Genomic DNA, 16,904 nt, shown 5'->3' on the forward strand with positions numbered 1-16,904 from the left:
GGACCTGTAAGAAGAAACTGAAGAAAATTTAGGATACCTTTTTGGGGAAAGAAATTCTAATTATTCTGCATTGCCATAATTCCTTCTCCTGTACAGAAAGAGTTGTCATATTCTAACATTGTCTTGTCTAGATTTAAAGGTTGAACTCTCCTATAACGATAGATCATATGACCCAACACTTGCTATTTATCCCTTGCCATTTCCATTAACACTGTTCAAGTTTTTGTGGTCATGCTGGTGGAATCGGATTTCATAAGGGAAATGAAAATCTTATTTTCAGACAGATGTTGGATGTCAAAAGCAGAAATATATGTTAGAAAGCTTTATCTGATGAGCTATACATAGAGTTTAATTTTTCAGTACAAAGTACAACTAAACTGTCTGACCTTCCTGAATTAGTCCTTAATGTTTCATGCTATAATCTTGCGAGAAGATCTAAAGTGTTCAGTTTGGGTATTTCTGGTATATATAAGCTGCTAATTTTGTAGCTTTTCTGTTGTGAAGGATTAGTATCTGGCTCAATTTATTGACTAATTAACTTTTCTTAGTTGTTGATCATTAAAGTGTGATGTGCTCTATGGTCATAGATAAACTCATGCTCTATTAATATTGGAGGGGAATGCTTTTTAACCTTTATTTCCTTCAACATTAATACTAATCCTAAAGTCTTTTTAATAACAGAGAGATAAAAATCTTTTTTTTTTTTTTTTTTTTAGTAAGATAGATTTCACTACTGTAAATTACTTTTAGTATAAAATTTGGGTCGTACTGATTCCTAGCTATACGACTACTTAGCAAAGGATATTTTTAACATGTTCATTTACTTGCTTTTCCTTGTCTTCAGAGGGAAATAATTCTCTGGGGAGGGAGGGGGGGAATTGACACATTTGATGCTTGCTAGGGAAGAAATGAGTAAAATATGAAGGGCCATACTAAACCTTCAGCTCTGCACAAAGATGTGTGCAGGTTTCACAAATCAGCTGTCTGACGTGGCCTTAGACTTTCACCTAGTAAACCCTCAGAAATGAGGCATTTAGGGTCTGCCCACACAGCCCAGTGAACATTTTGGATCACAGCCTGTACTGGCTTGCCTGGTTAACAAGAACAGGGAAGAAACAGCAGCTCAGCGTGTGATAGCAACTGAGGTTTACATGCCTGGAGTCCCTGAAGACCTGCTACACTGTTAAGGATTAAAACTAGTGCTGCTCTATCTGCTTTTAAGCATGCTAGCTCAAGGATACAGATGTGTGTGATAGCATATATGACACTGGTATGCCTTCATCCTATTTAGATATACCAGTCATCTTCTCTACTGCAAAAAACGAAAAATAGCAGCTGCCTTATTACCACATTGCAGACATTTGTTACTTTGTGGTGTTTGGCTATGGTGAGGCTCATTAATGTGAATTAGATGGAAGGTGTGCGGAGTGGTATTCTGACTCCTTTCCAAGGAAAAACTTGGTTGAACTGGCGGTTAGCTTGCTGAGGGTTGGCTCTGTGCAGCTGAGTCTTCTGGAGCTGGGAACAGAGATGCAGGGTGAGTCGTGAAGAGCCTGTAGCAGGCAGGAGTACAACATTAGGATATGGCGAAGAGTAGCCTCTAGGTAAGATATTAGGTAACTTTTGTGAGTGCTTAGGCTCCCAGTGACTTGGGCAATTCAGACTGAGGAGTGGCTGGGGGAAACTTTCATGTTGTGCTCAAAGAAAGCACAGCAATTCCAAGAAAGAAAGGTGAGGAGCTTGGAATCACCTATGCAGATGTCCCTGAGGAGGATAACCTCCTGCAGCAAAGATGACGCGGTGTTTTGATTTGATCTGACTTAGCTTAGCTGGTCATAGTCCTTCCAGTGATTTAACTAAACGTATTCTTTTACCAATTTAATTAAATGGATGTTAAAACTATGAGTAGATAAGCTCGTTAGCCATGGTACTGTATATCCAGCCATAGTAAGCCATGCTTGCGACTGCATTATACGAACCCATCAAATACTATTGCCCGTTTACTGTTGGTAAAGACTGTCACTTTAAATGGCAGGGTTTTGGTGAGACAGAAACTTGGTGCCCTCGAGACAACTCAGGATGTAGCAGGAGGAGGTGGCAGGTTGAAAGGGTAGGAGAAGTGTTGGGGTGCTCCTTATGAGCTGGTGACCTTTCCTGAGTGATCATCTGGGGCATGGTAGTTGATATGCTGCTCTGTGTCTGTGGAGGCTTGGTGTGGAGGAGGTCACTTATGGTACTGGGTTTTGCTCTTGCTGGGTATGCAACAGTGTAATTGAACATGGGAGGAAGAGAATTTTTCATAGAATTACTGCTTCAAGGAGTGCAGTTTATGGCATTTGAAAGACATTGTTTCTTACTGCATCTTTGCAGTTCTGCTCCCAATGCTCAGAAAGCTCAACGGAAATAGTCCTTTTCCTGAAAGGAACATTAAGCTGTTGAGAAAACTTTTTCAGTATCTTGCAGTAACACTAGCAAAGACTGATCTTTTGGGAGTTTGGGTTTTTTGGGTTTTTTTTGTTTGTTTGTTTTTTTAGTTTGGGATGTACCTTTTTTTGTCTCCAAGTGTAATCAGGTTGGTCAGTCTGTCAGTCTCTCTGGACATCTACAATAAGCAATTTTAAGTGTCTGAAACCCTCATCTCTTTTTTCTGTTCATGACTTCTTCACAGCGCCTGAAATCTGTGTTCTAACAAACTGCCTACCATTGATTTAGTTTAATTATTCATGGAATAACTTTTTTTCTCTTAACCAAGAATATTAATAGTGTTTCTCTTAGTCCCAGATTTGGATTTAGGATCACCTTACTTTAAAAGGGAAGTTCTTTCATAGTAATTTAAAGGAAATGATTTCTGTAGAGCATTTGCAGCTGCTAATGTTAGCTTGTGTACTTAGAAATTAGTACGTAATAACATATCTCATGATAATCTGGCAGCTGGGGAAGTCCATGTATATGCAAAGACAAATACGGGGCTAGTCACTTTGGTAATTACCGCTTCGCAGCCCTTTCTGTAAAAGGCTACAAAATGGATGTGGTACAAAAAAGGCTTTCAAGCAAGAGATGCCTCAAACCAATATTAGAGAAAAGTTTTCACTAGAAGGACAGATAGGATAAAATATTCAATACCATTTCAGAAAGCATTAACAAGGCAAAGTACATCCCTTTAAATTATGAATTATCTTTTATGTGAAGAAAACCGTCACCTGAGTAGTTTCCTAAAAACACTTTCAAAAATTAAACTACCCTGTGTGTAGTATGTAAAGTTTATTTTCTGTCAAGCTATTTTACGCTGAACTGACGCTCCTAACTGGTTTCACTTGGTTCTCCACAAGCTGACAAATAACTTATGAGAGGGAAAAATTGGCTGGGCGTTCTGTTTCTTTATACCTTTTGGGTTCGGGTATAATTACTTGAATTGCGAAAGGGATTTAGGTGGTACCTATCTTGTTTGAGGTACTTTATTGAACTAGATAATGAAACAAAACGCATGTAAGGGAATGCATTCAAAGGAACTGAGGCAGGTGCATATCTTGTTTATATCTGAATTTTAGATTTACTGTCTTTGTTGCCTTTTTGAGCATAAATGAAAATTAAATGAAGTGACAATGCTGAAGCAGTGTGCTCTTTTCAACCATCTCTATTCCCCAAGCTTTTCAGCTCATCTCTTCTTTTTTCTTGCGACACTTTAATGCATGCTGTGAACATACGCCAAAATGGTCATTCTTAAAAGCTGCTTTCATTCACTTTGAGCTGTTACTGAGAGCTTTGTCTGCTTTGTAGATAAATTGCACAACCCCAAATCAATGTCTCAGTGTTTGCTGGAAACCAGACAAACCATTTTGACAAAAATGCTATTGCGTTTATGTAGCGTGATTGCAAAGATGGCTAACTTCATGCAGAATGCCGGTATCAAAACACCTTCTGTGTCTCAACTGCAGTGATGATGTAAATGGGGCTGCTCATCTTCAACAAAAAACTTAGAAATGCTTGTTTCCTGTAAATTACTCTGAATGCTTGATAGTTATTCCAAAGTTATGGATGACAGAATTTTTGGAGCGTGAGCTACTACCTGTATTTCAAGATAGTGTAATACTTTGGCTTTACACTTGTTTTAATTGTCTTTAATATAGTCTTATGCTGTAGCATGAATGGTTTTAATATTGAATACTCTTGTTAACAAGAGAGTTTAGTTGAATAAACTAGCCCTATTGCTTAAATAAGGAGTTTCTTTGGAAGTCGGCTTCATTTCAGTTTGAACTACGTTGTCTAATTTGTTCCAGAAGTGAAGCGAACTTGTTTTTCAGAGTTTGCCCATGAGATCTGGTGGTCACAGCTACAATGAATTGCATTCCTTTCTAATTTATACACTTTTCAAATACATAAACTAAGCTACAGTGTATGCTGTGCGTTGAAAATACAAAGGGATAATACCTTCCCTAAGATCTTTGTTTAAGTGTCTTTTTAATCAAACAGAAGAGCAGCAACCTCCCTTCCCCCCCCCCCCCCCCCCAGTTGCTGATACTCTAGAAGTTGGGAGCTGCCTGAGCCACAGCTTCTCCAGTAATTTGAATAAAATACTTCTGTGGATTTAAACTGAGAGTGGAAAATGGACTGCGAGAGGTTGTAAAACACATGTATATTCAGCGAGTAAATGAGACAGGCGTTTGAAACAAAAAGCTGCTCTATAACGCACAGACATCCTTTCAGGCTGCCCAGCCCAAGCTCTGAAGTCTTTCTACACATTGATAAAAATGTCTAACTCTGAATGAAACATGTTTATTCTGTCTCGTATAAAGCCCTGTAAGCTACTAAGAACTGGAGCTGCTGACTCAGTCATTGTTCCTGTTTTGTAAAACTCCTCCCATTCAGTTAATTAAAAAACCTGTTCCTGAGCATGAAACAAAAGCACTTTTTGTACGGAATTGATCTATGTACATTTTCAAAATTTCTGCTCTGTGAATGAAGTTTTTCTTTAGCTTTGTTTATTGCATCAAAAGTGCCTGCCAGAAACAGTGCTGTTTACATAACTGTCCTCGTCGGATGAAGTATTTTACTATACACCGTCCTACACTTGCACCATGGCCTGTTTAACATGGAACGGGGTCAAAACCTGAGAGGCACAAAAGAATGCTCAGTAGCGGGACAGCGATGAATGAAGTTAAAGTTGTGCCATTGAAATGGAGGCACTGGTGTGGGAGTAGCAGAAGGAAAAAGTGCTGTCAGCAAAAAGCCAAAAAGGTGGTGGTTTTGTGACTAAAGAACGTCTCTTCCTACTGTGGCAGAAACACTAATAGCTTGAGTTATGCTAAGTGTAAACTTTGAAACTTTTGTTAAATAAATAAATAAAAGCTGTTCCACAGTAAGGTAGAGTTAATGGTTAAGCTTAGCAGTTGCTGCTGTTCTTTTAGCAGAAGCGTCGACTTGCCAAGAAATAACAGAATGTGGCTGAAGTTGTGGCGTGCTTCAGCGGAACCAAATTTTGGTCCCCCGAAACAATTAGCCCTCTTCCCAAACCTAGTTCTCCCTCTAAGGGTGAAGTTTTGTTCATGCATCATGACGAGATTTCGTTGTTCACGTTGGTGGGCAGAATTTCTTTTTTTGAATGCTCCCTGGTATGTGTCTTAACCCTCAAATAAATGTTTACTTGTGACCACTGGTAATAAGGAGATATATTAGACTAATACTTGTAAGTACAGTCTGTATTTAAAATCTTGAACTCTCTATCAGTGCAAAATTTCTCTTCACCTTCCAAGCAAATTTAGAGCCCAAACAGTAAAAGAATTGTATTCAAATGGAGCAACACTGAACTCAGATTTTGAAATCCTGTGACTCTTAGAAAATACTCCAGTTTCTTGTGTTGAAGCTTTGGTTGCACAGTTAGCTGGATTTCACTATTTATCATCAAAATGGGAAGGAAGAAAGGGAAGGGAGGTTTCTCCCCATGTTGGTTTCCAGTGAGAAGACATCCCCTTGAAGGGAAGGGGAGAGTTGGGTTTCTGTGCTTGCTCAGTACTTGGAATCGCAGAGAGACTGTGAAATACGACTATCATTTTTGGTGCGGACCTCAATGCGAAAGAAACAAATTGATATTGCTGTGTTTTCTTTAAACTATTGGTTACAAACTAAGTTTTAATTGAAAATGGGAACTTGCTCCTTCTGTGTTACAGAGCAAATCTGACGTTCTTACGCATTCATAACTGCTGCTGAAATGAATGTCAGTGAGCTGGGGGGAATCCATGGTAAAGGCAGGATTTTCTGATGCAGCTGTGATATAAAACCTCCAGCACGCTGGGCTCGCCTTTAACAGGTATTCTAACATGGACTGTTTTAGTCTGCTGGAAACTAGTAATATTCATTTCAAATATTAACCAGGAGTTTGTTCTCTTGATCTCAGCTTTCTTGTGTGCCTTAGTTAAATGTTAATCTAATTGTAGCCATCTCTTTTCTTTTAATGAATGCCTTGAAACTAGAATGCCTTGAAACTAGAGTATACTGATGATTTGGGAGGTGATCAGCTAGTCATGAATAGGTCTAAAACAGATGAAGTCTGTGCTGCCACTTAATTTTAAAAGTACACAATGCCTTTTACTAAAATAGGAAAATCAACTTAAGCAGAATAATGCAAAAAATAGTTTCTGAAGTTATGGGTAATTTTTGAATCCATGAATTATTTTTAAATAAACATCTCTACAACATACATTATTCTTTTTTCACTCATTGTGGTATCAATCACGTTCAATTTCCTGGGCCAAATAAGATTCTGTTGAGGTACTTGTCTGCTTCCTAATGCAAAGCTTGATCTTCAGCTTACATTGACATACCTGTCTCCACTGGACAGCTCGGTCACTGCTCCTTAGGATCCACCATTAGCCCTTAATCAGTGCTAATGGAACTAATATATTTGCTCAGTAAGACAAGTAATTCCAAGTACAGTAAGATCCATAATCATGTACTTTTTCACCTTTGATTCTACGTCATTTTCTTTTCCAACCTTTCGTATAGAAGACAGCAGTTATTGGTAGAGGCACCTGTTAGGTAAGGAGTAAGTTGGCTTTGCCTCCCTTTAAAATCTTCCTCTCTGGGGGCAGGCAGATCCAGCAACCAGTCTCATCAGGACCCTGGATGCCACTATAGTAGATCAGAGCTGCAAGCTTTTAGTGACTCTTTCCGTTCTCGTGACTGAGGTCTAAGTGGGCATCCAGCCAGTCGTAACCCCTCCAGTGCAAAAAAGAATAGTGATAATATTCACATAAGAAATGCTTTTGTCATCAGACAGCTGCTATTATACATAATCATCTCAACATTGTTTCATGCAAGCTCTGGTTGGTTTTGTTGGGCTTTTGTAAGATTTCTCTCTCTCTTGATGCCTTTTTGTATGTGATCTGGGTAAGTTTTACTATCTGCAAGGAGATACGGCATCTTCATGTGCATACGTATTTATAATCTTCCTGTTCAACAGGAAACTAGCAATAGTTTTTATTAGCAATAATTAAGGCAGTCAGACAGTGCAGTAGTCATCAAACTCCTTTCAATGATTGCTGGAGTATGTGAACTAACGCTCCTATGGAAAGCTGGCTATGGGGTATTCTTTGTGTCTGTTGGCAACACATGGGAAAGGAATGAAGTGGATGTTAATTGTAAGTTTGATCGATGTTGACCTAGTAAGATAAATCTAGTTCATTTCTTGTAGTCCAGATGCTCAAACATGTGACCCCATAAAACAGAACATTTTATTGTGGTAATCTAGTATTTGTGGTGATACCAGCTTATGAAACAAAGCTTAGAGGTTAGACTTGTTTTCCCTGTCAGTCTTTTTACATAACCTGTAACGTAAAATTCACTTGCATGCAATATCTGCAAGTTAGGTCTCCTTTAAACTATGATCAGTAACCACTGAAGCTGATTTTTCTTTGTTATGCTGCCAATAGAATCAAAAAAATTTTTTTTGTAATGCTACTTACAGTCGTAAAAGTAAGATCCAGAAAAGACATGGTAGCCTCTATCATCTCCTTCTCTTTACCAGTGTAGGATTAGAGGTTTTGATTAGAAGTGCAAGCATTTTGTTGCTGTGTGGGAAACTTGGTTCGATTCCGTTTCTTGATCTCTTGAACATCGTATATATGCACATATGATGTGTCAGTGTGCTAATTCTTTGCTCCTACATGTCTCACTAGGTTGTGATGCTTGACTCATTCTGTCTTGGTTGAATGGGTATTTACACAGCAGACATAACACAAAGAGAAATAGAGGCATTTAAGGCTCCAAAAATCTTGATAATACTTCCGAGAAGTAAAACTATTCATTTTGAAGGGCTACTTCCCCTTCACAGGGCATGAAATGTTACACAAGCTCTACTGACTTGAATGTGCCATTGTGCCTTGCCCTCTGTTTTACAGTGCCATAAGTTTAGCTCCAGTACACTTTATGGATTCTGATTGTATTATGTTTACTTAGACATGTCTCTAGTTAATATTTCGTCTGTTTTTTAATACATTCCCAAAATTTCCAAAAGATTGGGTGCAGATGGGGACACAGGAAGTCCTCCTCTTCCCTCCCCGAAGAAAAAGTACTGGCAGGCAATTCTATAAAAGCAGAGTCAGAGGCAGCATTTCAAAGTCTGTTTAATAGCTATTTCATGGTGGTTATAATGTAATAATCAATTGTAGCTTTTCCAGTTCACGGCCTAGTCATTATTCTTTGGAAGCTGTGTACCTGAAGACTCTGGTTTTGTATTTTTGTATTTGTATATTTGTATTCTCAATCCTTTTATAGCCTTCTGTATACCTTTCAGCAGGCCACAATGCAAAAACAGAGGAATAGTTATGTATAACTTCGAAAAATGTGTGTGTGTGTGTCTGTCTCCCCCCCCTCTTTTTTTTGTGTATAGCTCACAGATGCTATCAGCATGGCAAAGAAGGATGAATTTGTACTGCTGGGTTGATTTGCTCCTTTTTTTGATGGAGGGTATTGATCTTACTGTTGCATCGCCTCCGTCTTAGTTTGCACACAGGTTCCAGTTTGAGGCCAAGTCGTCAGTTCCTCTGATGCGGAAACCTGCCCGTGCCCAAGCAGGGGAATTGGCTCTCCTGTCCTCTCTGAGAGCAGCATGGTCATGAGCCTGTCTGCGCCAATGGATCTGGGGACTAGGGCTTGTTCCAGGCATTGAACAGTGTTCTGTAATTCCATTTATACCTATAGTTTCTTTCCCTAACGAGTCTTTTCTCCCTGTACTCTGCCCTCTGCAGTGAGGGGCCAGGAACTCTTCTGCTCCAAAACACCTGAAAACACCAGTACTCTTTTTTTCTTGTGGAGAATTGCAAAATGTTAGATTTCAACAAGCTGGAAGATAAGAAAAGCCAAGTAAGGCGTTTATTTCCCACTCGTTGTTACTTCTGCATGTCTGCCAAACCTTTTCGCATTTACTTAGTGATACATCCCAGAAAGAGCTCTACAGTATTAACTTTATACCTTGGTTCCGGTTAGTGATATAATAGCTGTATCCAAGACTGTGATGGATTCTTTTTTGTTCTCTCTGTTTTCATGTCTAGACAGCTACAACCACAGTCACCCCAATGCTTCCTGGAACAGAATGAAACACAACACATAGGTTCTACAGGAATATATTTTGGCAGATGCCAATTTACATAAAAAGCTGATTTTTAAAAATAATGTGTAGGCTGATGTGGCTGGTTAGGATTGTATCTTAGTCTAATTTTAGCGACTTTGGTTTGCCATTCTTGCTCTTGAGTAGCTGCCTTGTTTAGGGGATTAGACAGGGAAAAATAGCTCTACCTTGTGATCTAGTTGATGGGGTGAAAAGTGATGAAATAAACTGAAACTTCCTTCTGTCATCCCCCACTAAGACAGATCTATTCCTGTTTCACCACTGAGGGCAGATGTGCACACTGTAGGCAGAAGACTATGCAGGTCCCTCTGAGAAGAGAGAGTGCTGAAGTGCACTTTCCCATCTAGGTCTTCACATGACTGTGTTCTCCCTGGCATCTAGCAAGCCAGCTCTCTCTGTCCTGCTCTCCTTTATTTTATATCTTATTTACTCTGTAGATTTATACTATTCAACTCTGCTCAGTCACATCAAGGATCATCCTTTTGGGGAAGAATACAAAGATACTTCATATCAGCCTGAGGCACTGGAATGCTGAAAAGTGTGGACAAAAATTGTCTTTTCCCCAAATGGTGGTATTCTGTCAGGTACAGAGCCTTTTTTCCTCAAGTCAAGTCTGCTGTTCTTTGAAATGCTGACATGCAGTCAGCAGTCAACAAATGATGTGAAACATAAACTTCTGCAGTACTTCTGCTGCCCTGGTGTGTTGTCTGCGTGTTCTAGAGAAGCATTGGGCTTTGCAGATAGTCTCACATGGAGACATGTAAGACTTACTAAATAATCAAAGCTGCTGAAAGACAATACAACTCCTGCCTCCTTAGAGAAACATTCAACAGCTAATGTAATTGAGCAGATGTTTCTGCGACCTTCCGTCTTTTCCACTGATGACATGCAGCCCCCCCCCCTTTTTTTTTTAACAGGATAGTCAGATTTTCTTTTTGGATATATAAGCATATATATGCTCTCATGTTTATGTCTCTGTATGTTTATATATCTGAGAACTTGACTGTTTGTTCGGTCTATGAACCTTTGTCATAGGTAAGGACTCCCCTGGTCTAGGCCCTTCGGACACAGCACGAGAAGAATGTTTGTCTTGGAAAATCTGAAAGGTTTAAAACCAAAAACAAAGCAAAAAACCTCCCACCAAACCCTCTGTATTCAGGCTTTATGTAGGCCAGAGCTCTGATAAAGCAGTATTGCAACAACAGAAAATAAAGATTATCACTAAAGAAACAAAATTAGTTGGCTTCTTGTGCCCAGGTGCTGATAGCTGGGTATTTAGGCTGAACTTCATTCCTTTTCTTTAATGGTGGCTTTCAAGACTTTGTGTGCATGTCAGGTTCCAGGGCAAAGCCTGGCCTCTGAAAACGGGTCACATTTCAGGAGCAAAGAGCCCACTGCTCTGATGGTGAAGGCAGGGCCCAGCAGGAAAGGGGTCTCTGCTCCAACCAAACGGTGAGAGGACAGGCGTGCTGATAGGATAGCACAGGGTTTGTCTCTACAGTCTATTTGACTGTAGTCTATGGGCTACTTGAGGGTGAGGGGTAAGTCACTGCTAGAACCAGAAGACCTTATATTACAGAAATATCTGTGTGAGCTGGTTGCAGTTGTGAAGGTACCTAAGCCTGCAAGAGCCTGAATGTTGGAAGTGACAGAAGTGACCAAAAGCCTGGAACAGAAAGGGCTGGCTAATGACCCGAAGCAGATCCTGCTCACAAATATTGCAGAACCGGCTTCTGGCAATAAGAAAGATGGACTGATCTTCCTGCTCCAAGTGGTTTTTAATAAATGCCTCCATAAACTAGAGGATGAGCCCTGGTTTAGGTCTTTCCCCACCTTTTTATCTCTCCATGCTCATTTCCATCAGCGGTGGATTTACTGTCTTTGCTAAGTGTACCTTCACACGGAAATGAGATTTCATAATCTGCACAGATAATATACTGGAATGAAACTGTTCCAATACCTTGCCTGCCAGACACTGGACTGAAAGATAGAGAGATATAAAGCTTGCAGTAGTAGTTCATTACTCTCTTATATGCCGTTTGGCTGCAAAGGAGTCACCACACCTGCTCAGTGGACTGTGTAGGTTTTTACAAATCTGATCTCTCTGATCCTGCATTGATTTACTAGGGCAACGTTTCATTATTCTTTTTTGTGCTAGTAAGAGAAAAAGGGGTGTATTTCTATAAAAGTATAGTTTTAGTTTTGTATTTTCTTTGTTAAATTCCTAATTAACATACAGTTAAATTGTGTTGTGATTTGTTTAAGCTTGCAGTGAATTTTGTGAAGTCTCCTGATGAAATCTTACCTCTTGTCAAGTATAATGAAATTCAGCTTTAACTTGCACTCAAGCCAGACTTATGTATGTTTTTAACTTGTATTTCAGCAATGCTCTTGGAAATTTGCTGCTATGGTTTTGTATGGCAGCTTGAGTACAGACTGGGGAGGAATGTAATATGAAATTGTCTCCTTCCTCCCCATTAGTTATTTGCTTAACATCTGGCTCAAATATGTATTGCAGGCCCTTCTTTCTCTCCTTCCAATAAAAAAAATCTGTCTTTTTCAATGAGGAAATAATTTTCAAAAAGCAGGCTATAGAAAATCTTGAGTTATAAATCATCTTTTTCAAAGGAGAGGCATTTTAACATCCAATCCAGACAGCTTCCACGCACAGAACGCTTCCTGATTTCATAGCAGTGGGAGATTAAGGCTGCCCTTATGTTCTGAGGTCTGTATGTGCTCCTCTGTGATAAACCTTCTCATGAACTGGTGCTTATTAGCAGTGAAGGCACAGACAGCTTTGTGTTTTTGTGGCTCAGCTGAACGAAGGGAGGGATGACATAGATGGTGACATAGATGGTTCTGAGCATCTCTTTGTACTGAAGCAAAACTCCAGCTGATTTTTTTTTTTTTACACAAACATGTGTAAATGCAAAATGGATAACAGACCCTGCTTCTAGTTTCTCACAGCCGAAAGCTTTTGTTGTGCGATGAGGAATTCGGGACTTTTTTGCAGAAGTGTGAATTGTAATGAAAAACTGGCCTTTTCTTGTCGCTAGACTATTTATTGTTAAATACATATTGGTCTTGGTGAAATAATAATATTATGGTTCCAAACAGAGTAGCTAGAATTAAAGACCACTGTCTTATTCAAAGTGCAGCATGAATATTGTTCAGATATAAGTAATTATTCAGTATATTTTCCTCCGCAGTTTTTCATCTGACTTCATGTCTTGTTACTATGCCCAACTCAATTTCCACTCTGAGGAGAGAGTTAACTTCTTTCTGTATTTCCAAGTTTTTATCCTTGCAGTATCTGATAATTTAACTAAAATTGACGTAGTTTCCTTGTGGTATTGTATTTAACTCCATTCTGCATGGAAGGGGGAAGTGTTAAATTAGAAGTATCCTGCTGGTTTTAGAAGATCTATCCAAGATGTCTAGAACTTGCAGTGTTTTTGTTTGTTTTTCTTCAGGGAACTTAAAGCATAAAATGCTGTTATAAATTGTAATCACAGCTTGCCTTGGATAGTTACTACAGCTGGGAATCCTGCAAATCAGACCCCTAGGTCCCAAACTGGGCAATCAATTAGGGTTGCAGCCAGGTGGCTCTGTCATTAGTGAAAGAGGACAGCAGTGCTCCCTGACGAGCAATTCGGAAATAAGTCCCAGGAGAGAGAAACAGCCCGAGGTCAACCCATAGAAAATGCTAAGCATGAGGACTTCTGTAAAATTTAGGGTCATCTGGCCCATAGTGACTTTCTGTGAAGTGCTGTCACTGACTTAATGCTCCAGAGTACTGTTTTTTTCTGTGCTATCAGGTGCTCCTCGGAGCATCTCATAGTTGCTGGTGGTGATACCCTGGTACATGCTAATGCCACATCAGGAAAAGGCTTCACGGAGTTCCCCTCTACTCCTGAATTTCCTTTATAGGAAAGCTGGGTGCCTGGAGGGCAAAGGCCTTGCAGAGCCAGGGAATTCCTCTTCACTTAGGCTATGGCTGACAGGAAAATCCTGAAAGCATGATTTTCATGTTTCCCTTTCTCAGCTCGTGCATCAGTCACAACACAGTTTCTGACTTCTGTAGCAGATGAAGCAGAGCTTTCACTTCTAAGGCTAGCTTCATTCTTTGATTCTTGGAATTGGAAAACGTATAACCATATAATTAAAGAATGGTAATTTTGAATATTTGCAGAGTGCCCTTCTGCTTATTATTCAGATTAACTGAACCCAGAGGTGTAGTTTGCATGGCCCACTCTGTAGCTTTACAGTAAAAGATGTTCAGAGTGGGCAAACTGAGGAATTCAACTTCAAAATGATAGCAAATTTTTGCTGAGCATGCAAAACATTTCTTCAAGTGCTTATACCTCATCAGATTTCTATGGCTACCTGTAGTATCTGCTAGACACAGCTTTGGCACTTCGAAAATTTATGCACTCTGTCTTGGAGGTGCTGCAAAACCTGTGGAAGGAGAAGTTGCCACAATTTATCAAGGTAGATAGTAGATGTATGTCAAAAGTTTCCTATACCTTCAGTAAGCAATTAAACAAATTTACAGGAAAGAAAACCTCCAGAGCTATTAAGCCCAAAGATACCTCTTCCCTGCTCAGGAAGTCCATGAGCCATAGGTTCCCCTCTAGAGGTGTGGGAGGGGTCCAGGGGGTTATTGCTAGTTGTTCTTAAATTGTTCCTTATGCATCTGTTGACTTTTGTCAAAGGCAGAATACTGCACAAGGTAGGCCTTCAGTCTGACCTGGTAAACCTGTTCCTGTAGTGAACTGCAGGAATGTCTTTACCAGGTCAGACGGAAGTCTGCGTATTCCTACCACAGGAATATTCTATATTAGTGTTGGGTTTTGAAGTATTTGAATTGTTTTTGCTGAACTTCAAATAATAGTGTGTCCTGAAGCAGACATATAGTTAAGAAAACTACAGGGCAACTAATATTTGAAGTGTAGTGAAGTTTATTAAACAGTTACAAAACACACTTACAATGGGAAGTGTCAGCATCTTTAGTACTGTACTGAATTACTGTACTAGTTATTGTACTATACAGCACCACAAGCCCTGTTGATAACACTTTGAAATTACTAGGGTCACTTTAGAAAGAAAAAATGCTTAGAGAGGAATAAAAGAAAGTGTTCGGTCTTAAAAATTAGTATGTAGGCTACATCGACAGTATTTGAACATGCACATTGAAAAACTTGTCCCCCTGTCAGCCGGGTGCTGGGGTTGGGTGGAACATCGATACCTCTCTTGGTCTGTGCATGTGCATACACGTGTGCACACACTCGCGGTAGGGTGGAGGGATGAATGCTTCTTATTTGGCTTCAGGATGTGCTGAACTTGCATTCATTTCTTCCTCTGCTGCTAGGTGGCCTGCGATAGCATAGTGTGGGTGAATCCTCCAAACATATCACAAAAGTCACAAAATGCTGAAGGAGTGAGAAAGTGTTTTTGTAGGTGGCTGACTTCCTGCTGTGTTGGATGACTTTTGAGTAAGCTGAGTACCGTTTGTGAACAACAATCCAGTGGCTGGATGCATTGCTCATTTTAAAGTGTGATTTACAGAAGATATGCAAAGTGTTGATTTTACTTAGTCTTTCACTCAGTTTCTTGAATTATTTCTCACAGTAAGTCTTACTGTGCTGTTGTCTTGCTGAGATCATCATTTAAGTTTGTACTGGTTAATATTTCTAAATTTGTGAAGGTCTCTCTTGTGATTTTATATATAATTCATATCAACAGAAAAAATATCTGTCTAAGCATTCAGTATGACCGTATTCACAAAAGAAAGCTTTTCAATCTAGTGTTCATAATGCACAGAAGTGATTGAAGTACCTACCTGTGCAGAGTAACGGGTGCAGTCCTGCCCGAGTCAGCTGCCTCTGCTTAATTCTGACTTTTAGAACGCCTAGAAAATAGCAAAATGGTTATTGTGTTGTCAGGGGTAAAGTCAGCAAGAAACACCTCTTCCTAATGCTTTCTGAAGACGATCACCTTCAAAAGAACGTTAAGTGTATGTGGGTTAATTTCTTCTTGTTAGTTTAACTTCTCAAAGGACTTCATTTACGAATAAGAAAGGCAGGGTGTTATTCCCTTCACTGTTAAGGAAAAGGGTTTTATCCTAGGATTTTTGAAAAGCTGTTTGATGACTCTTAAAAAAAAATAAGAAAAGGAAAATCCTATGTTTATTGTTTTGTGTTTTTATGGTAAAGGGTGTGTTTTCATTCTGTAAAACTTAATATTAAGGGCCAGAAAATGCTGTCTGTGCAGATACTATTACAACGAATTAAGTATACAAACGCAAAAGCCCTGGTAGTTATTTCTGGAGAGTATGTCACAAAAGGATCTTTTTTAATTTAACTTCAGCTCCCACACATTCTTTTCATTCTGACCTGGTAAAGCTCGGCATCTCGGACTGCAGGTTTAGAAGACACTTTGCCTTGGTTTGTCGTTTGACTGCTAATTGCCAGAAAAAGTGTCCAACCAAAATAGTGAAGGAGTCGAGGCAGCAGTTGCCAGAGTGACAGTTGTCCAATGTAAATATCTTACAACTCTTCTGTTTATCATCTGTTTTCAGGGCAGTTTAAGCTGCTGGAACAAGACCGAGATATTAAGGAGCCAGTGCAGTATTTTAACAGTGTGGAGGAGGTGGCTAAAGCATTTCCTGAACGAGTTTACGTCATGGAGGAAATAACATTCAACGTTAAGGTAGTCCCTGAATAAATATTTATCCCTGTCTAAATGATTAACTGTTACAACCTTTATATACATGGCAAGTGAGCAGCGGCGCTGTGTGGGAAGTGTGATTTTTTTTCAGACAAACGAGTCTTTAGTTCTGCGTTCGGAGATGGTGCTCTTCGGGATGATTTTTGCAGCGTTAAATCAACACGTCCTCCAAGGGCTTTCCTATCCTGTGGCACTTTGGGGAGCAATCCTGATGATCCATCCAATAATTCATCTAATTGGGATGCTGCTGCCAGATTTTAAACAAATGTTGTTTGTTGCCCCCCTTCCCCCTCCCTCTCCAGCCGCCTGGATTTCGTTCTCTGCAAAGCAGCAGCTGCTCAAATCCCCGTCCAGGAAGCCTCGTTCTCGGAGAGCGTGCAGGGTGAAATGATGGGGTTTCTTGTCTCAAAATTACTGCGCCTAAATAGTATTGTGAATAAAACAAAGCAACAAAAGACCTGCTTGTTCTGTGTGCGTGTGTGTGTGTGTGCATGCGCGCACGCGCACATCTTGGGCTCATCAGAGGGTCAGCAGTCCCCTGAGTGCGAGGGCT

At 39.8% G+C, this 16,904-nt stretch overlaps 1 protein-coding gene and 1 long non-coding RNA gene across 5 annotated transcripts in view; one reads left to right on the forward strand and one right to left on the reverse strand.

Annotated features, from left to right (window-relative positions):
• GAREM1 (GRB2 associated regulator of MAPK1 subtype 1) overlaps positions 1-16,904 on the forward strand; it is a 108,814-nt gene that overhangs the window by 66,204 nt on the left and 25,706 nt on the right. For 3 of the 4 annotated variants that reach the window (XM_064507605.1, XM_064507604.1, XM_064507606.1), the window contains one exon: positions 16,203-16,333. The exons of the other annotated variant lie outside the window; for it this stretch is intronic. In XM_064507605.1, the coding sequence (XP_064363675.1) occupies positions 16,203-16,333 (131 nt within the window). The remainder of the gene's footprint in view (positions 1-16,202; positions 16,334-16,904) is intronic. 4 annotated transcript variants of the gene reach the window in all.
• On the reverse strand, positions 14,561-16,206 carry LOC112994958 (uncharacterized). Its single transcript, XR_003262058.2, has 3 exons — positions 16,018-16,206; positions 15,465-15,533; positions 14,561-14,998 (listed from the first exon to the last, which is right to left on the reverse strand). It is a non-coding gene; the product is annotated as an uncharacterized LOC112994958 (long non-coding RNA).

The sequence above is a fragment of the Dromaius novaehollandiae genome, chromosome 2, assembly GCF_036370855.1.
Source record: "Dromaius novaehollandiae isolate bDroNov1 chromosome 2, bDroNov1.hap1, whole genome shotgun sequence".
In the NCBI taxonomy this organism is placed as follows: Eukaryota; Metazoa; Chordata; class Aves; order Casuariiformes; family Dromaiidae; genus Dromaius; species Dromaius novaehollandiae.